Raw genomic sequence first — 27770 nt, 5'->3', positions numbered from 1 at the left:
GCTGGAACCCTGGAAAGTGAACACACAGGAGAAGAACACAGAGGAATAGAGACGGCTCCATAGACACAGCAGAGGCCCTTAGAAGAGAGAGAGCCTGATAGTCTACAGCTGACCTTAGGAGAGACAGAGCAGCTGATTCCAAAAAGAAAAGCCCTGGAAGAGAGACCAGACTTATCCCAGCCTACAGGGGATCACAGAGCCTTAAGAGGAAGAAGAAGCCTGAACCACGGCAGACATCAGCAGCCATCTTGCTCAAACATGTGGCAACAGACTTTGGTGAGGGAAATAACTTACGCTTTATGGCCTGGTAACTGTAAGCTTCTACCCCAAATAAATACCCTTTATAAAAGCCAACCGATTTCTGGTATTCTGCATCAGCACCCCTTTGGCTGACGATCACAGCACAGCTATCTTTAAGGGAGATTATCTTACCAATTTTGATTTAATTAGGTAAACTTTTCAAAGGAATTGGGTTCTTTCTGACAAATGAGATTTGAAATGTGTGGAATTTGAGATTTCAGGGAGATTTTCTGCTTGAGGCTTTGAATATGGAGGGGAAAACAAAGCAGAGCTTGAGGACATCCAGCAAAAAAATGAGAATTTACAATCTTAAAGACTGGATTGTGCCAAAAACCTGAAGTGAGCTTTTCCCCAGCTATCTCCAGAGAGAATCCCGGCCTCCTGAAGCCCCAAGTGTGAAACCCTGAGCAGAGAACACACCTATGTTCACAGCCACATTATGCATAAGTGCTAAAAGGTGGGAGCAAATTAAATATCTCTTAAACAATAAATGGATAAACAAAATGTGGTATATACACACAATGGAATGTTATTCAGTAAAAAAAAGGAATGAAATTCTGATACATGCAACAACATGGATGAATCTTGAAGACATGTTGAGTTTAATAAGTTAGACACCAAAGGACAAATATTGTTATGATCTCACTGATATAAAATAATTAGAATAAGAAAACTCATAGCATCAGAAACCAGAATATAAGGTTACCAAGGGCCAGGATGGAAGTAGGGAATGGGGTGTTAATGTTTAATTCAGGAAGATGGAAACATTTTGGTAATGGAAGGTGGTGATGGTAGCACAACCTTGTGACCAAAATTAACAGCACTGAAACATATACCTGAATGTGGTTAAAATGGGAAATTTCAGGTTGTACATATGTTACTAGAAAAAAAATTTTTTAATATATCCATAGAACTGTACAACACTAACAGTAAACCCTAGAGTAAAACATGGACTATAGTTAATAGTACAATGATAAAAATGTTTTTTCATCAATTGCAGAAAATGTACCACAAAGTTTAAGGTAATGCAAGGTTTAAAAATAGGGTAGCATATGGGAACTCTGTATTTTATGTATGATTATTTCTGTAAACCTATAACTTCTCTTTAAAAAAAATTTGTATGCTAAAAACAAATGGAGTAAAGGGTAAGGGCCTGTATTCTTCAGAAATGTTCATGTCATTAAAGAAAAGAAAAGCTGTATAAATATTCTAGCTTAAAGAAAACTAAAAAGACAATGAAAACAAAATACACCACTTGAGATAAAAGGGGCAAAACACCATAAAAGGATGACTCAACTGACAAAAATAGAATACATATGTAAGATTAATGTACTGTATAAATATTAAGTTTACTAAGATTGATCAGTATTCTGGGTTATGTAAGAGAATATTCCTATTCTTTGAAAATATACAACTGAAGGAGTTAGGGGTAAAGAGTCATGACGTATGTAACTTACACTTAAATGGCTTAGAAAAAAGAGAGTAAAATGTTAATAATAGGTGAATCTGGGTGAGTGGCAACTTCAGCAACTTTGCTCAAGTTTGAAATAACCAAAAAAAAAAGAGCTATTTTTTAAAAATGTTCCTCAACTTTTATCAATACCACTTCTGAAATTGGCAAATGCCCCAGTAAAAAAATGGCCCCAAATGATGAACTCATTTCCAGGATTTTTGTCTTCTTAGGACCAAGGTTTAGTTTTTCACTACCTTGTAAAACTCTCCAATATTTTATCCAGCTTTTCTTGTCTTCCTCAATGGCAAAGTAGTTTTTAATTTCCAAGTCTGCCATTACCAGCAGTGGAAATCCAAGGTGAATAGCTTTTAAGATTTAACAACAAGACAGAAATAGTATGGGGTCCATCTGTGTTATAGCAAGTATCAGCAATCTGTTCCTTTTAATTACTAAGTAGTATTCCATTGTTCAGCTAAACCACATTTTGTTTATCTATTTACAAGGAGGATGCTGAACATCTGGATTATTTCCACAAGTTTGGCTATTATAAATATATAAATAATGCTGCAAGAAACATTTGCATAAAAGTCTAGCATAATTTCATGGAAGATGGCAGACTAGAGAGACACAGGACTCTCATTTACTCCAGAAAAAGAGCTAGAGGATAGGCTGAAACAGCCCAGGGGAGAGAGGGACAAAGGAGGGAACTGACAGAATTGTGAGTTGAACTGTGAGTTGAAACCAGGGGCTGTTCCCGTGGGCACCATCCCAGGGCCTCTGGGCCTGTGACTACACAGAAAGGGGGCTCAGAGATCTACTACCCCAGGGAAGGGGAGAGAGAGGAACACAGCCTAAGACTGACTCAGCTTCTGACACACAAATTTAGGCTGCTGTATCCCAGGAGCCTTCCAGACCAGATGAGATCACACACAGGTTTGCCCGGGGAGCCAGGGAAGGACTGGAGAAATCCGACCTTGGAACCTCCCTCTCTTCTAGCTGGAACTAATTATTAAGAGTGCCCCCAGGAAAGAGGAGAGAGAGGGACACAGCCTAGGGCTGATTCAGCTTTTGACTCACAAATTTGGTCTGCTATGTCCGCAGAGCCCTTTTAAGCCCAGTGGGGCTATGCCATTGTTTACCTCTGAACCAGCAAGGGGCTAAAGATACACAATCCTCCCAAACTCCTCCTCTACTAACAGGGACTGACTGTTAAGGACTCAGAGAGGAGTGGAAATATTTCTGACCCAGGGAAAGGGAGGGGGCTGCCACAGAAGGCTGGAGACCTGTCTAAGTGAAAGTTTGAATTACAAGCTCATAGCCTCTAGACAGGAAGCCCTATCACAGTGATCCAGTCTGTGTTGCAAAAAATACACTACCACAGGGCATTTAACTGAGAGCTGCAAAGTGCACCATCTGCTGGTATACCAAGGAAGTGCACGCAAGAAAATTAAAAATAAGTAGGACAGGTTTTTTCTACGATCTACAGCCTCCCTCCCCCAAAACACTACGAAGTGACTCTACAACTAATTACTGGTCCAGTGTCCAGTTTTGAGCAACCAGCAGGGCAATCCTAACCACCCAAGTCGAGCCAAGAAACAAAGAGTAATTGTAATAACACACAGCCCCTTGCCTCTAAATTCCTACAAAAGAATAAGAAATTGAGCATCTGAATAAACTACATTCACATCAAATGCCTAGATATCAGCAAAAAATTACGAGCCATACAAAGAAAATAGAAGACATGGCCCAAGAAAAGGAATATATTAAAGCCCAGAAGAGATGCAGAATTTGAGAGAACCAAATCAGCAAGACACGCACAAATTTCCAAAATCCAATTAATGAGTTGAAACACAATACAGTCAAAGACATAAATAACATCAAGAAGACATCAAGCAAGTGCAAAGAAGAATTGGAAATCTTAAACAGAAAAGTAACAGAGCTCATGGGAATGAAAGACACAATAAGTGAGATCAAAAACACATTTGAGGCATACAACAGCAGACTTGAAATGAGAGAAGAAAGAATAAGTGATACCAAAGACAAAGCTGATGAAATTGAAGTGAAAAAAGAACAGAGAGAGAAAAGAATGGAAAAAATTGAATAGGGGCTCAGAGAGTTGAATGACAATACAAAACACAACAACATATGTGTAACGGAAGTTCCAGAAGGAGAAGAGAAGGGAAAAGGGGCAGAAAGAGTATTTGAGGAAACCGTAGCTGAAAATTCCCGAACTCTTACAAAAAAAAATAAACTTAATGTCCAAGAAGCACACCATACCCCAATCAAAATAAATCCGAATACACATATTCCAAGACACACAGAACTCAGAATATCAAATGTCAGAGAAAATTCTCAGAGCAGCAAAAGAAAAGCAAACCATCACATCACACACAAGGGATGTCCAGTAAGACTTCAAGTAGATTTATCTTCAGAAACCATGGAGGTGAGAAGACAGTGGTATGATACAATTAGGATACTGAAAGAGAAAAACTGCCAGCCAAGATTTCATTATCCACTAAAATTGTCCTTCAATTATGACGATGAGTATAAAGTATTCACAAACAAACAGAAACTAAGAGAGTTTGCAAAAAAGAATCCACCTTTGCAGGAAATATTAAAGAAAGTCTTAGAACCTGAAAGAAAAAGACAAGAGAGACAGGCTTGAAGGGGAGTATAGAAGAGAGAATAGCAGAAAGGATAATCGAAAGAGTAAAAAGAGAGATAAAAATAAGATATGACATATGAAAACCAAAGAATAAAATGGAGGTAGTAAATAGTACATTTATAGTAATATCATTGAATGGATTATACTTCCTAATCAAAAGCTACAGGCTGACAGAATGGATAAAAAAAAAACATGAGCTATCCATATGCTGCTTTTAAGAAACTCACCTTGGACCAGGAATACAAACCAGCTGAAAGTGGAAGGTTGGAAAAAGATACTACATACAAATAGTAACCAGAAAAAAGCAGGGGTAGCTACCTAACCAGACAAAACAGACTTGAAGTACAAAAAAGTTATAAGAGATACTGGAGGACATTATTTATTAATAAAAGGGACAATCCACCAGGAAAATACAATAGTCATAAATATCTGTGCACCTAACCAGGGTGCCCCAAAACACGAGACAAACTCTTGCAAAACAAAAAGGAGAAACAGAAATCTCTACAATAACTGTTGGAGACTTCAATACATCATTCACATCATTACACGGAACAACTAGACAGAAGATCAACAAGGAAACCGAGAACTTGAACAATATGATAAATGAGCTAGACCTAACAGACATACATATAACACTGCACCCAAACTCAGCAGGTTATACATTCTTCTCAAATGCCCATGGATCTTTCTCCAGGCTAGACCACAAGTCAGGACACAATGCAGCTCTCAATAAACATAAAAACATTTAAATTATACAAAGCACCTACCTTCTCCGATCATAATGGAATGAAACTGGAAACCACTAATAGACAGGAAAAAAGTAAATTCACATATGTGGAGGCTGTACAACACACTCTAAATAATCAGAGAGTCAAAGAAGAAATTGCAAATGAAATCAGCAAATCTATTGAGACAAATGAAAATGAGAACACAACGTATCAGAACTTATGGGATATAGTGAAGGCAGTCTTGAGAGGGAAATTTATAGCCCTAAATGCCTATATTAAAAAAGGAGAAGAAACCAATTTGGCTCAGTGGTTGAGCACTGGCTTTCCACATATGAGTTCTGGGGTTCAATCCCCAGCCCCCAGGACCTCAAAAAAAAAAAAAGAAGAAGAACAAAGAGCTAAACTCAAAGATTTAACTGAACAACTAAAGAAACTAGAAAAGGAACAACAAATCAATCCCAAAGCAAGAAGAAGGAAAGAAATCATAAAGATTAGAACAGAAATAAATTGAGAACAAAAAAACAATAGAGAAAATCAACAAAACCAAAAGCTGGTTCTTTGAAAAGATCAATAAAATTGACAAAGCCCTAGCTGGACTAACAAAGAGAAAGAGAAAGAAGATGCAAATAAATACAATCAAAAAGGGGGGGGAGTTATAACTGACCCCACAGAAATAAAAAGAATAAGAGGATATTATGAGAAACTGCATGCCAACAAACTAGACAACATAGATAAAGTGGACAAATTCCTAGAAATGCATAATCAACCTACACTGACCATACAAGAAATACAAGAATTTAACAAACCAATCACATTTAAGGAGCTTGAATTTGTCATCAAAAATCTCCCAGCAAAACAAAGTCCAAGACCAGATGGCTTCACAGATGAATTCTACCAAGATTTCAAAAAGAATTAACAGCTATCCTGTTCAAACTCTTTCAAAAAATTGACAAGAAGGGAAACTGACCCAACACATATTAGGAAGCCAACATCACCATAATACCAAAGCCAGATAAAGATACCACAAGAAAAGAAAATTACAGACCGATCTCTCTAATGAACATAGATGTAAAAATTCTCAACAAAATACTTGCAAATCGAATCTTAAATAGCATATCAAAAGACACACATCACGACCAAGTGGGATTTATTCCTTGTAGACCAGGCTGGTTCAAAATAAGAAAATCAATCAACATAATACACGACATTAACAAACTGAAGGGAAAAAAACACGTGATAATCTCAATTGACACAGAAAAAGCATTCGACAAAACAGAGCATCCTTTTCTGTAAAAAACACTTCAAAAGAGAGGAAAAGAAAGAAAATTCCTCAACCTGATAAAAGGCATATATGAAAAACCCACAGCCAACATCATACTCAATGGGGAAAGGTTGAAAGCTTTTCCTCTAAGATCAGGAACAAGGATACCTACTGTCACTACTGTTATTCAATATTGTACTAGAAGTACTAGCTAGAGCAATTTGACAAGGAAAAAAAATATATTAAAGGCATCTGAATAGGAAAAAAGGAAGAAAAACTCTTAACTGTTTGAGGATGACATGATCCTATACTTAGAAAATCCTGAAGTACCCACAACAAAGCTACTTGAGCTAATAAATGAGTTCAGCAAAGTGGCAGGATACAAAATCAAAATGCAAAAATTAGTAATGTTTTTATACACTAGTACTGAATAACCATAGGAGGAAACCAGGGGAAAATTCCATTTTCAATAGTAACAAAAAGACTCAAATACCTAGGAATTAATTTAACCAAATTCCAGGACCTATATGAAGAAAACTACAAAACAATGCTAAAAGAAATTCTGAAAGACCTGAAAAGATGGAAAGACATTTCCTTTTCACGGATTGGAAGACTAAATATCATGAAGATGTCAATCATACCCAAACTAATTTATAGATTCAATGCAATACCAACCAAAATCCCAACAGCTTACTTAACAGAATTAGAAAAGGCAAATACCAAATTCATTTGGAAGGGAGAGTGCACCAGAATAGCCAAAAGCATTTTAAAAAAGAAGAGTGCCATGGGAGGAATTTCACAGCCTGGCCTTGAAACTTATTACAAAGCTATAGTGGTCAAAACAGCATGGTACTCACATGAAAATAGACACATTGATCCATGGAATAGAATTGAGAACCTAGAAATAAACCCTCGCCTACACAATCAACTGGTTTTTGACAAACCTACCAAGTTAATGTCAATGGGACAAAAGAGTCTCTTCAACAAATGGTGCTGGGAAAACGATATCTATAACCAAAAGAATGAAAGAGGCCCCCTATCTCACCCCCTGTACAAGAATCAACTCAAAAGGAATCAAAGATCTAAATATAAAAGCCAGGACCATAAAACTACTAGAAAAAAATGTAGAGAAACATCATCAAAACCTTGCAGTGGGTGGTGGTTTCTTGAACCTTACACCCAAACCACACACAACAAAAGAGGAAACAGATAAATGGGACCTCCTCAAAACTAAACATTTTACACCTCACAGAACTTTGTCAAAAGGGTGAAAAGCTAGCCAACTCAATGGGAGAAAATATTTGGAAATAACATGTCCGATAATGGTTTAATATCCACGATATATAAAGAGATATTACAACTCAACAATAAAAACACAAACCACCCAATTAAAAATTTGGCAAAAGACTTGAATAGCCATTTGTCCAAAGAAGAAATACAAATGGCAAAAAACACATGAAGAAATGGTCAATGTCACTAATGATTAGGGAAATGCAAATCAAAACAATGAGATATCATTTTACACCTATCAGAATGGTCACTATTAAAAAGTGTTGGAGGCAAGTTGGATTTGGCTCAACTGACAGAGTGTCTATGTACCACATGGGAGGTCCAGGGTTCAAACTCAGGGACTCCTGGCCCACGCACAGTGCTGATGCACACAAGGAGTGCTGTGCCATGCAGGGGTGTCCCCCGCGTTGGGGAGCCCCTCAAGGAGAGTCACCCTACGCAAAAAGAGCACAGCCTGCCCAGGAATGGTGCCACACACACAGAGAGCTGATGCATGTAAGATGATGCAACAAAAAAGAGACACAGATTCCTGGTGCCACTGACAACAATGCAGGAGGACACAGAACACAGAGCGAATGGACACAGACAGTAGACAACAGGGTGAGTGGTGGGGGTGGAAGGGGAGAGAAAAATAAAATCTTAAAAACAAAAAGTGTTGGGGAGGATGTGGAGAGATAGGAACAGTAATTCACTATTGGTGGGAATGCAGAATGGTACAGCTACTGTGGACGACTGTTTGGCAGTTCCTAAAGAAGTTGAATATAGATTTGCCACGTGACCATGCAATACCACTACAAGGTATATAGCCAGAAGAACTGAGAGCAGTGACATGGACAGACATCTACACACCAATGTTCAGAGTGACATTATTCATGATAGCCAAAAGCTGGAAACAAACCCAGGTGTCCATCAACAGATGAATGGATAAACAAACTGTGGTCTATGCAAATGATGGAATATGCAGCTCTAAGAAGAAATGAAGTCATGAAGCATATGACAACATGGATGAACCTAGAGAACATTATGTTGAGTGAAGCAAGCCAGACACAAAAGGACAAATACTGGATGACTGTGTTACTATTAACCAAATATATTGTGTGTATGATTCAAGAAAAGAATTATATGCATCCAGTACATTTAATTGAAAAATAAAAAGTCTAGCATAAAAGTGGAGTTAGTGAGTTTATATGGTAAAGTCCATGTTTCCCTTTATTAGAAACTGTTTTTCAAAGTGGCTACACATTTCACATTTCCATCAACAATGTATAAGGGGTCCAGTTCTCCACATCCAACACATCCACCACCTGTTATATAGCCTTTTCGATGATAGCCATTATAATGAGTATGAAGCCATGTCATTTTAATATGCATTCCCCAAATAACTAATGATGTTGAAGATCTTTTCATGTTTTTTCTATGCAAATTGTACCTGGATGAAGCTATTACAAAAAAATGAATCATATAAAAGTAAATCGTATGGGAGTTAAAAAGTGAACTCTATGGACAAGCCACGGAGGCCTACTCTGGCGGCATGAGTTGCCCCAGGAGCTGTTCTGTGACTGGAATTGGAAGATCCATTTCCCAGAAACCGGAGGAGGAGACGGTCGGCTGCCAATTTCGGCTAGAGATTGGGAGACTTGGCTGGCTAAGAGAGCACCCTGGGAACATATGGGGTGAGAACAGCCCAACTTAGAAAGAGGTCAGTAACCGCCATTTTGACTCAGCCCTCAGCCTGAGGGGAAGCCGGCCTGACTGAAACGCTCACTGTCAGCAGGAACCAGTTTCTTTCACGTGGATCAGCAGGCAGTCCTAGCCTGCTTCAGCCCCGCCTCTAGTAGGAAGGAGGCTGAGAAGCCCAGCACCAGCCTATACAGATAACTGCAGAGAAATCTGGCTGTCATTGGCTGAAAAGCATAAGTCTACCAGGGCAACTGCGGTCATCTTGGACCCGCAATGCATAGATTGTTGCCCACACCTGCAGCTCCCTCCCTGCCCCAGGCAAGGGAGAAAGGGATGTGAAGCTTCATCCGTCTCTCTGAGCAACTACACTCTAGGCCTGCACGTGGATTATTCCACATAGCTGTGACTCTGTCCCTACCCCTGGCAAAGGAGAAAGTTGGAAGAAGCATCATTGGTCCCTGGTGCAATAAGGGCAGCTTACAGCACCAACTACATGCTTGGCTCCTACTGCGCAGCCAACAAAGGAGAAAAGATAGGAAGCCCTAAACTAAAGAGAAAAACTGCACCCAGAACAAATAGTGTAATAATTCAGATGCGAAGACACCAACAAAAAATTACAATCCACGCTAAGAAACAGGAAGCTATGGCCCAGTTAAAGGAATAAGATAAGCATCCAGATGACATAAAGGAGTTGAGACAACTAATTATAGATGTTCAAACAAATCTCCTTAATAAATTCAATGAGATGGCTAAAGAGATTAAGGATATTAAGAAGACACTGGATGCTGGACTGGCCATGTGATAGCCAGGCCCTGAGCCTCAACAGACTTGCAACTCCTACACTCTGGTTAATTGGACTTACCCCACTCAGCTAACATGGAGATGAAGAAGGTCAACCACCACACCAAGGAGCCAAGAGCGCCTACAGCTGAAAAAGCAGGAGAATTACATCCAGCATCCATGTGGAATCTAAGCCCCCTCTTGATATAGATGTGGAGTGGACACAACCATTCCAGGGTCCACAGGATGGAGGAATAGAGTATACATTAGAGTGGACTTACTGATATTCTATTCATGAACTATTATGATCAGTAATTGAAAAAAATGTAGCATTGATGTGGAGAAAGTAGCCATGGTAGCTGCTGAGGGTAGGGAGTGGGAAGAAGAGATGTGATGTGGGGGCATTTTTAGGACTTGGAGTTGTCCTGGGTGGACACTTTTGTCCTCCCATGACCCACTGGGTGGACTGGAAGACAGTGTAAACTATAATGAGGACCATTGACTATGTGGTGCAGCAGTGTACAGAGATGTATTCACCAAGTGCAATGAATGCCCCATGATAATGGAGGAGGTTGTTGTTATGGGAAGAACGGGGTGAGGAGGGTTGAGGGTATATGGGGACCTCATATTTTTTTAATGGAACATTAAATGTTAATGGAACATTTAATGTTCCATTAAAAAAATAATAAAGACAAAAAAAAAGAAGATGCTGGATGGGCACAAAGAAGAATTTGAAAGCATACATAGAAAAATAGCAGATCTTATGAGAATGAAAGGTGCAATCAATGAAATTAAAAAAACATTGGTGGGAAACGGACTTTGGCCCAGCGGTTAGGGCGTCCGTCTACCATATGGGAGGTCCGCGGTTCAGACCCCGGGCCTCCTTGACCCGTGTGGAGCTGGCCATGCGCAGCGCTGATGCACGCAAGGAGTGCCGTGCCACGCAGGGGTGTCCCCCGCATGGGGGAGCCCCCACGCGCAAGGAGTGCGCCCGTGAGGAAAGCCGCCCAGCGTGAAAAGAAAGAGCAGCCTGCCCAGGAATGGCGCCGCCCACACTTCCTGTGCCGCTGACGACAACAGAAGCGGACAAAGAAACAAAAGCAGACAAAGAAACAAGACGCAACAAATAGACACCAAGAACAGACAACCAGGGGAGGGGGGGAAATTAAATAAATAAATAAATCTTTTTTTAAAAAAAAAAAAAAAAAAAAAAAAAACATTGGATGGGAAGTGGATTTGGCCCAATGGATAGGGCGTCCGCCTACCACATTGGAGGTCTGCAGTTCAAACCCGGGCCTCCTTGACCCGTGTGGAGCTGGCCCACACGCAGTGCTGATGCACACAAGGAGTGCCGTGCCACGCAGGGGTGTCCCGTAGGGGAGCCCCATGTGCAAGGGGTGTGCCCTGTAAGGAGAGCCTCCCAGCACGAAAGAAAGTGCAGCCTGCCCAAGAATGGTGCCGCACACATAGAGAGCTGACACGACCAAATGATGCAACAAAAAGAAACACAGATTCCGGTGCCACTGATAAGGATAGAAGCAGTCACAAAAGAACACAGAGCAAATGGACACAGAGAGCAGGCAACTGGGGGAGGCGGGGAAAAGGGAGAGAAATAAAAAAATAAATCTTGAAAACAAAAAAAAAATTAGAATCATATAATAGCAGATTTAAGGAGACAGAAGAAAGGACTGATGAGCTTGAAGAAATGGCCTCTGAAAGTGAACATACAAAAGAACAGATGAAGAATGGAAAAAATTGAACAAGGTCTCAGGGAACTAACGACAGCAAAAGGCATGCAAACATACGTTTCATGGGTGTCCCAGAAGGAGAAGAGAAGGGAAAAGGGGCAGAAGGAATATCTGTAGAAATAATGGTAGAAAATTTCCCAATTCTATTGAAGGACATAGATATCCTTGTCCACAAAGCAAACGTACTCCCATCCAAAAAAATCCAAATAGACCAACTCCAAGACGCATACTTATCAGAATGTCAAAGGCCAAAGACAAAGAGAGAACTCTGAGAGCAGCAGGAGAAAATCAATGCATAACATATAAGGGATATCCAATAAGATTAAGTGCTGATTTCTCACCAGAAACCATGGAGGCAAGAAGATAGTTGTCTGATATATTTAAGATACTACAAGAGAAAAACTTCTAGCCAAGAATCTTATATCCAGCAAGACTGCCTTTCAGAACTGAGGGCAAGATTAGAATATTCACAGATAAACAGAAACTGAGAGAATTTCTAAGCACGAGACCAGATTTTCAGGAAATACTAAAGGGTGTGCTAGAGCCTGAAAAGAAAAAAACAGGAGAGAGAGGCCTGGAATAGAGTCTAGAAATGAAGATTATATCAATTAAAGTAACTAAAAGTGTCAAAAGAGTAGTGAAAATAAAATATGACAGATAAACTCAAATAGTGAGGAATAAAGTTAACAAATAATGTAAAGCACTTGTATTCAGAAAACTGCAATTCGATGTTAAAACAAATCAAAAAAGCCCTAAATAACTGGAAGAACTTTCCATACTCATGGACTGGAAGAATAAATATCATTAAGATGTCAATTCTACTCAAATTTATATACAGATTTAATGCAACCCCAATAAAAATAACACCAGCATTAAAGAAAAAATTGAAAACACGACCATTAAATTTATTTGGAAGGATAAGGAGTCCTGAATAACCAGAAACATCATAAAAAGGAAAAGTGACCCCTCGTCTCCAGACTTTAAATCACAATACCTACCTATAGTGGTAAAAACAACATGGTACTGGCCTAAAGACAGACACAATAGACCAACGGAACCAAATTCATGGTTCAGAAACAGACTCTCACAGGTCTGGTCAAGTGATTTCTGACTAGCCTGTCAAAGTCACAAAGCTCGGGCAGAACAATCCATTCAACAAAAGGTGCTGAAAGAATTAGACATCCATAGCTGAAAGAGGTTCCCTATCTCATACCTTATCCAAAAACTAACTCAAAATGGATCAAAAAACTAAAAATAAGGGAAACGGACTTTGGCCCAGTGGTTAGGGCGTCCGTCTACCATAAGGGAGGTCCGTGGTTCAAATCCCGGGCCTCCTTAACCCGTGTGGAGCTGGCCATGCGCAGTGCTGATGCGCGCAAGGAGTGCTGTGCCACGCAAGGGTGTCCCCCGCGTGGGGGAGCCCCACGCGCAAGGAGTGCGCCCGTGAGGAAAGCCGCCCAGCGTGAAAAGAAAGAGCAGCCTGCCCAGGAATGGCGCTGCCCACACTTCCCGTGCCGCTGACGACAACAGAAGCGGACAAAGAAACAAGACACAGCAAACAGACACCAAAAACAGACAACCAGGGGAGGGGGGTAAATTAAATAAATAAATAAATCTTTAAAAAAAAAAAAAACTAAAAATAAGAGCAAGAACCATAAAACTTTTGTAAGAAATTATTGGAAAATATCTTCAAGACCTTGTGGTAGATGGTGGATTCTTAAAGGAGTTAAGAGAAGGACTGAGTGGACTACTGATGGGTTTAATATATGCAGAAATTTTAATTAGTTTTACTGTAAAATTGTGGAAATGCATAGAGTGGATGGTAACACACAGTGAGTAACAGCTAGTTTACAAATGAGAATGTGATTGAAAATGATAGTCTAGTTCTGTAAATGCCTATTGATAAAAAGCTTGGAATAATCTAAGAACTGGATAGCAGAGTAAACCAAGAGGTGAGTGAGAATTTTGCTGATGGTACAGATGCAAGCGTGCCCTTTGTGAGCTAGAACAAATGTATATCAGTATTGCAGTGTGATGAGAATGTGAAGAACCGTGGGAAAAATACAGCTGGAATGACCTATGGATGTAGTTAATAGTAATAATATAATATTCTTGCGTCTACGCAAAAGATGTACTGTGTTGATGCTGAGGCAGTACGGAAAGTGTGAGCCAAATGTACACTATAGACATGGTAACAATCAGATGATATTACTTTATCTGTAGCAAATGACACACCACATTGTGGTATGTTAATGGAGGTGTGTTGTTTGGGAATTTTGCTCATGTGCGTGATTGTTGTATAAGTTTACAACTTCTGTGATAAAAAAAAAATATTTAAAAAATAATAATAGGGTGGGTTGGGGGGAAAACACACCAAATGTAAGATAAGAACTATGATTAGCAGTAAGATTTTGATAGTGTTCTTTCATAGTTGGTAACAAACGTCTCATGACAATGCAAGGTGTTGATGGAGGGTTGATGTATGGGACGCCTGTAGATGTTAAGCATGTTTGCTTTCTAAGTTCACAACTTTTACTATACACTGAATGTTTATGTATGTTCATATATAAATTATATAAAGATAATAACAATTGGATTGGTTAGGGGAAAACTACTTTGTTTAGAAGTAATATTTTGACAATGCTTTTTAATCAGTTTAAAAAGTTTAAAAACAATGCAAGTTATTGGTGGTAGGGTGAGACGTTACATGTTTGTTTGATGTCATATATGTTTGGTTTGTAAGTTCACAACTATTATACACTTATTGTTTAAAAATAAAGTAAAAAATAAAGACAAAAAAAAAAGTGAACTCAAGAATCAGCTAGACCAGGATTTAAATCTGGGCTCTGACACTTGTTAGCTATGTGACATGGGGTAAGTTATTTAATCTTCAAAAACCTCAGTTTTGCATCTAGAAAAGGGAAATAACAATACCTACCATAGAGGATCCTTGTGAGAAGGTAAAAGCATAGAAAGTGCCTCACTTAGTACCCAGCACATGACAAGTATGTCATAAACATTAGCTATTTCATTACAGAAAAAAAACTTAAAAATAACAATTTCCCTTTGTACTTCATTTATAATGTTTGTATGTGTGTGGCTAGAATAAACCCACAGTGACTATTAACTATTTTTTGGTTTATTTACCCAAAAGTAATTAATTTTTTTTAATTGTCAACAATGTTCTCAAGTCTAAAGTTTGACAGAAGCTATCCTACTGATTTGGCAAATTTACATTTGTACAGTAATAAATATCTTTCTGAAGAAAATCATCATTGGTCTAAACTAAACATAATAACTGGAAAAACAGTGTAAATGTTAGCAGCTAAATGAAAAGGAAAGAGAAAAGTTAAAGATCTCACTTAATGTGTCCTCTAGGGGCTTCTCATGTTCTCATTCAATCCTCAGAACGTTTTACTACACAGTTTTTACAGATGAGGAAATTTAAGACCAGGAGATAAGTAACTTGGTCAATGTTATACAGGTCATAAGTTGTTAACTACAAAGTAAAAATTGAAAATGAGATGTCAAATGAAACATTAATTAATTTTAATAACTAATACGAGGTTACTACACTTTCTATTTTCTCCAAGGTATGTTAGTTTAAAATGAGGTATAAATAACCATACTACATGGTATTGAAAAAGTTACTACTTTTAAAAAGAATACAGATAACCATATTACATTGTCTTAATAACACAGTGAAAGGGGAGGGAGGTTGTATTTAAGAGTATAATGAATAACTTTTCCTTCATCAGAAACAAGTCTGATGAAGACTCGTTTATAATTTAAAATTATAAAATATGCATTTTCTCAGGCTCCTATCTAGAAATAAATACATCTAAAATCAAAATTAATATGTTTAGAGTTAACATATATTTGGCTCCTACTGCCTAAACCTTGTGAGGGGTGCGGGTATGGCTCAGTGGTTGAGTACCTGCTTCCCATGTACTAAGTCCCAGGTTCAATCTCCTCTACCTCCTTAAAAAAAAAAGAAGAGCAAGACATAGAAAAAATTTACAAAAATCATGCATGTTTTCATTTACTTTTGATTATATGGTTCAAAAATCATAAAATAGGGAAGCGGACTTGGCTCAGTGGTTAGGGCATCTGTCTACCACATGGGAGGTTTGCAGTTCAAATCCCGGGCCTCCTTGACCTATATGCAGCTGGCCCACGTACAGTGCTGATGCACGCAAGGAGTGCCATGCCACACAGGGGTGTTCCCCGCGTAGGGGAGCCCCACACGCAGGGAGTGCACCCTGTAGGGAGAGCTGCCCAGCATGAATGAAAAGTGCAGCCTGCTCAGGAATGGCGCTGCCAAATGGAGAGCTGACACAACAAGATGACGTAACAACAACAAAAAAGAAACAGATTCCTGTGCCGTTGACCACAACAGAAGCTGACAAAGAAGACGACGCAGCAAATAGACACAGGGAACAGACAACTGGGGTGGGGCGGGGGAGAAGGGGAGAGAAATAAATCTTTAAAAAAAAATCATAAATAATACAAAAATTCTTAAAGTTAAAGCCCATAACAAAAATCTTTCATTTGAGCTATCATTTTAAACCTTAACACATCAGATTTTCTTACATAGGAAATGGAAGCACAGCACGCTTAGGACCTTAAAATATTTCAAAGTTAAATCTCTACATTTAGTGAATATAAATGAAGGAAACCCATTTCTCCTAAAGAAACATACATTTTATATCATCATTCTCCCAAACCCAGACTAGCCACCATACTCAGTGGAAATTTTCTAACATCTGTATTCACTCTTCTTTTCTTGAATTAAATTGCTGTTACTATCATTTTCCTATGGAGGAAGGAGCCAGAGGTAGGAAAACAGTGTTTCTTTTCATTTTCCTTCACTTCATGAATTTCACCAATTTCATACATGATACTGTTCATCATAATCTGCCTGCACAAAAACTATACAATTTTCACATTTAAGTAGACAGCTACTCTTCACTTTCCCAACTTGATCTTCAACTTTGTAGATATAAAAAGTCACGTTGCCAAAGCTCTTACTCTGGAAATAAAAGTTAAATCTAAAGTGAAAATCTAAAATCAGGAGAGAAAAGAAAAATCAACACTAGTGAACTACTCCATCTATTTCTTCAAATCATAAATTTAGACCAATTCATTAAATGTTAAATCCCAAAAATAAACAGTAATATTGATGCAGGGTGATTTTTACAATGTCATTTGATTTGAAAGAGTTTTATACATTTGCTTTTATATATTACTCCAACTTTCAGAACAAAAGGGAAAGTAGGTAAAATTGAGTTTATGTGACCTGATATATAAAGAGAACAAAAAATGAAACAGGAAAGCAGACTTGGCCCAATAGATAGGGTGTCTGCCTACCACATGGGAGGTCCGCAGTTCAAACCCTGGGCCTCCTTGACCCGTGTGGAGCTGGCCCGTGTGTACTGCTGATGCGCTCAAGTAGTACTGTGCCATGCAGGGGTGTCCCCCATGTAGGGGAGCCCCACGCACAAGGAGTGCGCCCTGTAAGAAGAGCTGCCCAGCATGAAAGAAAGCGCAGCCTGCCCAGGAATGGCACCGCACACACAGAGAGCTGACGCAACAAGATGACACAACAAAAAGAAACACAGATTCCAGTGCTGCTAAGGAGAGAAGCAGTCACAGAAGAATACACAGCGAATGGACACAGAGAACAGACAACTGGGGGGGGGGGCGCAGAAAGAGGAGAGAAATTAAAAAATTTTTAAATCTGAAAAAAAAAATTATTAGAAACAAATGGTTCACAGTATTGCTAGTACAAGTGATAAGAAATTCACAGGATTGAACAAATAAATATCTCCAACTATTGCAATAAGCTTCACTTAAAAAAAAAAAAAAGTAGTCTGGACTCAGGTGTGTTTGTTCAACATTCAGGAACCTAACTGTAGTTCTCATTAACTCTATTCTGTTACATAATACGGACAGCACACAGGTGTGCTCCCTGAGCCTGTAACTCCCTTGTGAGAGCAACTGCTGCTTCCTCTTCTATGGTTACTAAACGTGCCACCTGACCACAGGACAATATAATAATCTCAGAGAAACACAGCAGGATATATGTTTTCATGAAACAAAAGGGGGTGAAGAAGAGGACAAAGGACTGCATACAGGGCTCAGAGAGGGGGAGAAACATACTCTACCAACTCTCCCGAAACTAATAAAATCCAAATCCTTGCACACCCATTATGAGTTTATGATCAAATTTATGACTGTCAAATGATTATGACATAATTCTCTTCTCTTCAACAAGGATAATCTGGAGATGTTAAGGTTCCAAAAAGGGGGTTTTTGAGAGTTAGGCAAATGAATTAAGAAACGTTCATCTGAGAAACTCAATATAAACCTGTATTTCCTCTTGTTCTCTTTGTTTTCCATATTTATCTCTCACCCACCCCTAAAAAACTTTCATAAAACTCATTATTCCCAAATGTTAAGCCTTTTCTAGGAAGTACTTGAACCTTAGCAGGATACATAACAAAAGTACAGACCTCAGTGGATATATGACAGAAACAGTAAAAGAATTGGGTTTACAAGTTAGGATCACATTCGGATGCAGCAGCAGCATCTGAACACCATTCCCTACAGTTCTGGAAGTTCTCTCCTCAGCTACAATCTGCTCTCAATTCTATTAAACCATCAGAAAAGGGGATTCTAAGGAGAACCCTTTTCTTTCAGGAGAACCCATTTAAATCGGCAGCTGATTCTGCCAGCGCTCAGTGATTTAGGTGGTGGTACTGAGAACTCTACAGAAACCCAGATTATAAACTTAATATTTGGAGCAGGGGTTCTTAACCTTTTTTGTTCCATGGACCCCTTTGCCAGTCAGGTGAAAACCAGAGACCCCTTACTAAGTTCACACTATACTGTGTATTATTTAATAAATATATCACACCCACACCAACATGTCCCCCGCAAAGAATAATGTTTATATGAATTTCAATTCAAGCTTACAGACCCCTTGTTAAGAACCCCTGATTTAGAGCAATAATAAACTGAAATAATGCAATGAAATATATTCTTCTGAGAAAATTTTTAAGTTAAAATTGATTTCCATTTTAGGATGGACAAACAAACCATCTCAGATTAAGAGTGGGAAGATGAATTATACAGTCTTTCAGAGCTATAACTGGATCTACAGGTCCAAACCTGCAAGTCCCTCCCTCAACCCTGATCATGTAATTTATACCCAAATGTTCTTAAATCATTTTTTCAAGGATATTATCTGACATCTATAAAAATAATAAGAGAATTTTCCAGCACATCATTCCAAAGACCACTTCACTCCATCTGCCCTGGGTCTGCCACCATCACCTCTTCACTAGGTAACTCCACCACCCACCTGGAATCACAGTTTCCATTCTGCCCTCCCACCAAATTCACTCTTCACACAGAAGCTGGTGTGATCTCCTCAAAATAATATCACAAGAAATAAATTAAATAAACAAGGAAAAAGCCACCAAGTTCTTCTCTCTTCTGTTTAAAGCCCAGCAATGCTTCTCACTGCAGTTAGAAAAAAATCTCCAATGCTGTTCTATGGCCTGACAAGCCCAATACAATCTGGTCCTTTCCAGGCCTCTCTTTTAACTTAGGACCTTCACTGAGCACCAACCCTACTGACATTCTTTTGATTTCTCTCACACATGAAGTTCAGGTCAGCCTCCAGGACTCTGTACTAGCTATTCTTTCCATCCCCACATTTTGAAAAAGATGACTTCTTTTTTTATTCTTTGGGTTTTACTTCAATGTCTTCAATCTTACGATCCCTATGATGTTACCACCGGAATATGAGCTCCAATGAGGCAGGAACTTCATTCTATTTCTGCACCCCCCACATGCATCCCCCTAGCATCTGGCATAGCGTGTGGTGCACAGTAGGCTCCTTCCATATTTGGTGAACATACAACTAAAAAAGAAAAAAAAAATTTTCTTAATCAAATAGGCAAATTTACAGAGACAGAGAGTAAATGAGTAGTTGTCTAGGATTATGGGTGGTTGGAGGAAATGGAAAATGACTGCTGATGAGTTTCTTTTAGGGGTGATGAAAGTATTTTAGAATTAGTAGCAACAGTTCCACAACTCTATGAATATACTAAAAGCCAATGAATTGTACACTTTACATGAATGAATTATATGGTATGTGAATTCTATCTCAATAAAGCTGTTATACATTTTTTTTTTAAGAGAAGGAAAGGAAAAAAGGAAGAGGAAGAAGAGGGGAAGGAGAGGGAGAGAGGAAGGAAGGAAGGAAGACAAGGCATCATGCCAAATTGAGATGGTTTCCCCTAAGGCAGCTACACCATGATGTCCACCCACAGGGAAGGAGTAAGGGGAAGTCCACAGACAAGTCACTGGGAGGGGAGGAGGGATGGGGCAGGGCTAGAAAAAGAGGGAGAAAGGAAGGAAAAAGATCAGTATTTAACCTTCAGATTAAGAACTATCCTCTATATTTGTATATCAATGTACACAGCAGCATTATTCACAATAGTCAAAAGGTAGGAGCAACCCAAGTTGTATCAAAAGACAAATGGATAAACAAAATGTGGATATCCATGCAGTGGTATATTATTCAGACATAAAATGAAATGAAGTTCTGATACATGGGAAAACATAGATGAATCTTGAAGATATGTTGAGTGAAACAGACAAGACACAAAAGGACAGATATTATATAATTTCACTTACATGAAATAACTAGAATATGCAAATTCATAAAGACAGAAAGTAGATTACAAGTTGGGAGGATGGTGAGTTAAAGCTTAATGAACACAATTTCTGATTGGGGTGATGGAAAAATTTTGGCAATGAATGTGATGAACACAGCACAACACTGTGAATGTAATTAATGCAACTGAATTGTATGCTTGAAAGTAGTTAAAATGGAAACTTCTATGAGGGAAGGAGCAAACTGTCCTAGCTTAGAATCTGATGACTACTAAGAACCTCTTCTATTTTTATGAGCCATCCCTGGTTTGAAAGTTGAACAAAAACAAAAACAAAAACAAATGAAAAAATCCTAGAACACAACCTAGGCTAAAGAATTAAAATAAAAATAATTCTTTGAAGAAATCATATGCCCTAAATGGAACAACAAGATCAAAGACATTTCAAAAATAATCCTTTGGAAGAAATAAATTCCCACATCATGAAACAAAGTCATAATTTGAAGTCCAAATAAGCATTTTTCATTTAATGGCTCTGAGGACATTTACCTTTGCAAGACCTGCTCGATGAGCTCCTTTAGACTCCATGTAAGCGAGGTATCTGTTGAAATTCCGGAACTCCTCCATGGAGGGTCTGAAGGTCATGATCTTGCAGCTGGGGTTCAAAGGACTCTCTGCCTCGGCCTCCGCCATGATAGCTAGGACAGCTCTGCAGAGAGGATGATACAGTCATAGGTCCTGAATCAAAAGGTGTGGCAGTTTGATATTATTTATGAACCCCCAAAAAGAAAAATATTTGTAAACTGGTCTGTTCCTCTGGGTATGATACCCTTTCAATGCTTTAGACTCAGCTGACATGTCTTGATTAAATTACTGTTAAGATTAGGACTTTGATACGACCATATCAGTAGGGCATGACTCAGAGTGGGGTCCCCGCTCCCTTGGTAGGCTGATATAAGCAGGCGCTCACTCAAGAAGACACACAGTAGATAGAGAGAGCTCCATAGATGCTAGAGGAAAGAGGCTCAAAACAGTTAAAGGCCAGGGAGAGAAGAGTCATTCACCTGAGAGTTTGCAGCTGATAAGGCCTGCAAGGAAATGAGGCCTATGCCAGACTGATAAACGAAGCCTACAACTGAGATTGGAAGAAGCTGGGCCCACAGAGCCTTAAAAGGAAGAAGGAGAGAGAGACCAAACAGAGATCGCCAGTCATCTTGTTTCAACACATGGCAAGTGACTTTGATGAGAAAACAGTCTTGAGCTGGACTCTTTAAGGGCCTTGTGACTGTAAGCTTTTACCCCGGTCTCTTCTCAGGTGAAGACTTGCTCCCAAATAACATGTAAACTCCCTTAGCAGGCACTCTGCTTTTTGCTACTCACCATTCCTCTCTACCACCCTCTTAAGAAGGCTCCCTCATCTTTCCCTAGTCTCTTGAAAACAAATGCCTCTAGTATCTCCTCCTGCCAAGCTCTTATTCCTGGCATTGAATCACTGACTTACCTCTATTACTTGCCTCCTCAAAATCCTTTCAAGTAAAAATTAATTCTCTAACTTTGCAAGTTTACAGAAGATGCTGTTCCTACATACACCAGTTGTGGAATGGATTCTCATACCTATTCTAGGTTGAGTAGAGGGTGGACAAAATACTGAGTTTATTCAGGTGTACTTCCAACTTGTCATAATATGTTTTCCTATAATAATACAAATCATCCATTCAGTAAAACTGTCATGCACCAGACTTAAAGTACAGGAGACAGAAAATGAATAAGGTCTGTCTTCTTTACCTTCCAAGCTCCCATCTCATTCTGTTGGCACCACAATGTAGAGACCAAACACACCTCAGTACGAAAATATACACAGGACAGAGCAACTAACTGTACATCGTTTAATCAGAAATTAATTCCCTGCAAATGAGGAGGAGTTAAGACACAGAAGAAAGTGTAGGAGTTTTCCTGATGAGAGAAAACACTCCAGGTAGTGGAAATATTTGAAGGTACTGCAGGGAGGAAGAAAGGCGTTTTTAGTATCTAAAGTTTAAAACGGAGAGATTATAGGAAATCAAAGTAGAAAAGCAGGCAGTAGGCTTTGCTATGAAAACAGACTTAATCCTGCTGTCTACGAACAGGATGGTTCTTTCAACAAATACTGAGCAGTTAATAAGTGCCAGGTACAGGGAATGCAAAAACAAGTAAGAAGAGCTGGAGTGACCACCTCCGAAAATCACTTTGTTACTGCTCCGGAATCCCACCCTCATCCCTTTCCAGACTCACAGCACCTGGCGCCAACAGCTGAAACAACAAATCTTAGAATAAAGATCAAGAGGTGAGAAGTAGGGTGGATAAAGAGAAATCATGCTATGGGATAAGAAGTTAAAACAGATGAGGGCTACAGATAAAGGTGTGGTCATCAGTCATTTTTAAAAAGTTTAAACGGGGAAGCAGTTGTGGCTCAACCGACAGAGAGTCCGCCTACCATATGGAGGGTCCAGGGGTTCTATACCCAGTACCTCCTGACCCATGTGGTGAGCTGGCCCACACGCAGAGCTGCTGTGCGCAAAAAGTGCCATGCCACACAGGGGTGTCCCCCATGTAGGGGATGCCCCACGCGCAAGGCGTGCGCCCCACAAGGAGAGCCATCCCACGTGATAAAAGCGCAGCCTGCCCAGGAGTGGCACAGCACACACAGAGAGCGGACACAGCAAGATGACACTACAAAAAAGCAGACAACTGGGGGGAAAGGGAAAGAAATAAATAAATCTTTAAAAAAAAAAGAAAATGTTTAAATAAGCATTAAATCCACAATGTGCATGTAAGGTACTATGAGGAAAACAAAAATAAAATTCTGCTGCCCTTTAGGAACTTACGATCTAAATATAAATATATATTAATACAGGTCAGAGAATACTCTGGATTCTCCTTAACTCTAGGGGAGGGAGCATGCAAAAGAAAAAACCTTTCAGGCCTCTCCCCACCCACCTTCTTTCACATACACAGTTTGCACAGGCCTGAATCCACAGTCCTCAGACATGTACAGTTCTCACAAGGTCCTTTAGAAGAGTCCTGATCTAGCCCTTGAATAACTTCCATGGCCTCACAGACCTCCACTGCCTGTGCTGTACTGTGAGCTCCCACAATACTCAATGGCTTAGGCTTCTCTGAATAAGTTAAACTCTCATCCTCTGTGCCTCTGCACAAGTTATTCCCTTCCTTGGATCAGCCTTAACCTGTTTCCTCACCAAGCACTCTGGCCCATCCATGAGGTGCCTGTGCCTCTCCAGCAGGCCTCAACATCCCCCAGCCCTGTATTCCCACCCACCTCTCTGTATTCCTCGTTATAGCAGTTACCCTGTCCCAACTGTTGGCACTTCCAACCACCCAGTAAACTGTAATCTCCTCCAGGGAAAGGCAGGCTCTTCACCCCTTTATCCCCAGCATAGATACTGGTACCCAGTCTAGCTCACAATATCTGCTGTCACCATTATTTGCTAACTGAATGAAAGAATAAATGCCAAATTTTGTAGATTTACATAAAATGATACCAAATGCAAGAAAAAGGAAAATATTGGTCCCAAACACAGAAAAGTGACTTAGAGAACAATTCCAATGCTTGACAGGTAAAGAATTTAGAATACAAAAATCTGGGTAGTGTCAAGAGGGAATAAAGCCCACAAATTTACCCTTTGGAAACATTTTGGTACATTGATTGCAGCCTTACTTTTCCCCTGGTCAAAGAACAAGGATGGTCTGAGTATTTCTGTAGCTAAAAATAAATGCTGCTGAAGGAGAAATTGGAAATCCAGCCAGTCATTCAACAAACAGTTAAGAATGCTTAACTGCTGGGCATTCGGTAGGTAATGAAACAAGGTCCCAAATACTAATAGAGTGAAACAGGCAATAAATAAGTGATAAAGACAAAGTGAAGAAGAACCCAGGGTAAAGAGATAGAGTACAAAAGGCAAGGGTAGATATTTTTACAGGGTGGTCAAGAGATGGCATTTCAAGAGAGGAAAATTTGGGCAGAGGTATCAAGAAGAGCGTAAATCATGCAGATATCTGAAAGATGAGCATTTCATGCTGAAGAAACAGCAAGGAGCACCCTTGGGCAACAGAAGGAATAGCAAGGAAGTGAGTGTGACCAGAACTCAGTAAGCAACCAGAAAAGTGAGAAATGAATAGGGGAGGTAAGGAGTTTGGCTTTTACTCTGAGTGAGATGGGAAGTAATCTTGGGCTTTGTAGCAGTTTGATATTATTTACAAATTCCAAAAAAGAAATATTGATTATGTTTGTAAACTGGTCTGTTCCTCTGGGCATGATACCCTTTGATTGATTTAAAATTCTAAAGGTTTCACGTTTACTTGATCAAATCAAGATTAGGGCTTTGATTCAACCAGTCATTAGGGTGACTCAGTTTGTGTCCCCATCTCCTTTGTGGGCTATGTTAAAGCATACTCAATCAAGAAGACAGAGAAAAAAGATACACAGAATTAGATTCACAGAAGAATACAGAGGAAGAGAGACAGCTCCACAGACACAGCAGAGGCCCTGGGAACACAGAAGAGCCAGTCACCTGAAAGTTTATAGCTGACCTTGTGAAGAAAACAGAGCAGCTAAACCTAGAAAGAAACAAGCCCCATAAAGAGAGACAAGCCTACAGCAGAGATTAGAAGAAGCTGGACCCACGGAGACATAAGAGGGAAAAAGAGGCTGAACCCTCACAGATGTCACCCACCATATTGCTTCAAAATGTGGCAATAGAGTTTAGTATGGAAGTAACCTTGAGTTGGACTCTTTAGGGCATTTAACTGTAAGCTTTTATGTCAAATAAATACTCTTTATAAGAGCCAACAGATTTCTGGTACTTTGCATCTGCACCCCTTTGGCTGACTAATACAGGCTCTTTCCCTTCTTGTGAATCTGGCATCCAATTTCATTCAAGCAGATAACATTGCTTTCTATGGTAACTCTTCTTGAGGATTTTAAGTAGAAAAGTGAACTGGTTCATACTTTTTAAGTCTCATTCTGGCTGTTGGTCAAAAAAAGAAAAGAGGGAAGCAGATGTAACTCAAGCAATTGAGCTCCCACCTACCACATGGGAGGTCCCAAGTTTGGTTCCTGGTGCCTCCTGAAAAGAAGACCAGCACAAAACAAACAGGCACAGCAAATGCAAACAACAAGGGAGTGGCAAGAAATTAATAAATAAATCTTTAAGTTAAAAAAAGAAGAATATTTTCTTTAAAAAAAAAAATGGACAAGAATAAAAGCATGGAAACCAGCATGGAGGCAATTTTCAGTAATCCAAGGACAATAAAACGGTATCTTGGTCCAGCAGTGGTCAGTGAGAAGTGGTCAGATTCTAAAAATAGTCTAAACAAGATGTCCTGATAGAAGAGAAAGAGGAGTCAAGATTTTTGGTTTAAACAACAGAAGAATGGTTCTAACAAGAAAACGAGTTAAGGAGACTGTTCGGACACACACAATATAAATTAAATTAGGAGCAATGAGAATTAAACCTTAGTCCTTGGATTACTTTGCTAAGTGGTCTGTCAAATATACGCTACCCCTTCCTAGCCCAAGATTTGTACAAAACTAGTTCTACCTCCAAATCAGGTATATATGTTAAGTTATATTTAGTTTATGTTTTAGAGCTTTTTCAAATCTATAAAGTTAATATATGATCATCAAATTTAGAATGTGTCAAAAAAAATTAACTATAACCAAATCACCTGAAATCTTGCCAGCATGATGGACAAAAGTGTGTCATCAAATGTTAATTTCATTTCTTTACCAGTGACATTGATCATTTTATTTACAAGCAATTTTTTTAGTTGCCTGCTTATGCTTTTTCCCCTTAAAAGACAGTTTGTAAATTTTCTGTTCCTTGAGTTTTCCCTAATCCATATTTATCATTACTAAGATAATCGTACTGTTAGAATTAAATTCCCAGCCCCTCCCCCTTCTTTGTCTTTTACCTTTATTTCTCTGAGCCTTGAAGAGATGTAGGTTTACAATGCTCTTGCAATAAGGTTTCCTAGATTGAAGAAAGACTGTTCTATTTTGCAAGTAACGCCACTATGATTTTCAGGTGAAGGTGATGTAATAATCATTCTTTTCTTTGCTTCACCTCTTTAGAGACAAGAGTCCCCAAGGTGAGTGACAACAGTATCTCTGATAGTAACTTTATTCTGCTTCTACAGAATTGATCTTCAATGTTTTTCAGACCAGCTAAGCCAAACAACCATGTTTACTGTAAGTACACTAGGCATTTTTCTTTAAATGAACTAAAAACCTTTTCCATTTTGTGACAAAAAGTCCAGCAATAATGCATATGACCTTCCCAAGCCTTGTTTCTGAAAACTTTTATCTTATTATGAAGGAAAAACATCTACTCTCCTTGTTCTAATAATACATCTTTATTTGGTAATATTAATAAAAACAGACTTAGGTTGATGCTTTCCTACCAAATGCAATGGTATATATTTTATATTGCTTTCCTTGTGTGTATACACCTGTATTTCCAATTTGTGTTCTTTTATTTAAACAACTTCTTTGAAAAGAGTAAAAACTGATGGTCTCATCATGTATTATTTTCTCAACAATACCTTCCTTAGAACTGATTTGCACTGCAACTGCCTCTAAGAGAACCATTTTCAGTATGTACTATAAAGCACAGGCCCCCTGGGAGATACAGCATGCACCAGTTAAGTAGATAATGCACAAAGCTAGAAACAGAACGAACCAAGGTACAGAATGAACCAGGTGAACCAGTGTTAGAAATTTACTTCGACCTCCCCCAGAGTTCCTCAAGAGGACTTGCCTAAGCCTTTGACGCCATCCTCTGCAGCCCTCACTTAATTCTCTTCTCCTACACTCAGATTACAAAAACACCTATCAGCCAAGGCTCCGACAGAGTAATTACTTAAGTACCCCAGTTCCCCTGTGCTAAATTCACTCAAGGCAGGGTCTGGGCCCTTCCTGAGGCAGCTAGCAGCCTGGTTTTTCAGTCTCAACAGCACAGCTCACCACGTTTGAGACAGCAGATCCATCTCAGTGGCTAATAAGTATCAGTTTTGCCGACAACCATGGCCAGGCATCAGGTGCTAGATTGGAAGGGAAGAAGTGCAGGGTGCCATATTCTCTAACCCAGCTTTGTCAATAGTAAAGCTGATGACACTCGCTG

The 27770-nt window shown here is 39.2% G+C and overlaps 1 protein-coding gene across 3 annotated transcripts in view; it reads right to left on the bottom strand.

Annotated features, from left to right (window-relative positions):
• Positions 1-27770, bottom strand: part of KDM4C (lysine demethylase 4C) — a 518173-nt gene that overhangs the window by 457803 nt on the left and 32600 nt on the right. For all 3 annotated transcript variants that reach the window (XM_071216722.1, XM_058301838.2, XM_058301837.2), the window contains exon 2: positions 21142-21301. In XM_071216722.1, the coding sequence (XP_071072823.1) occupies positions 21142-21285 (144 nt within the window). In that variant the 5' untranslated portion in view covers positions 21286-21301. The remainder of the gene's footprint in view (positions 1-21141; positions 21302-27770) is intronic.

Source organism: Dasypus novemcinctus, chromosome 8, assembly GCF_030445035.2.
Source record: "Dasypus novemcinctus isolate mDasNov1 chromosome 8, mDasNov1.1.hap2, whole genome shotgun sequence".
Taxonomy (NCBI): domain Eukaryota; kingdom Metazoa; phylum Chordata; class Mammalia; order Cingulata; family Dasypodidae; genus Dasypus; species Dasypus novemcinctus.
The sequence above is the reverse complement of the archived record's forward strand: the minus strand, read 5'-3'. Positions and strand labels throughout refer to the sequence as shown.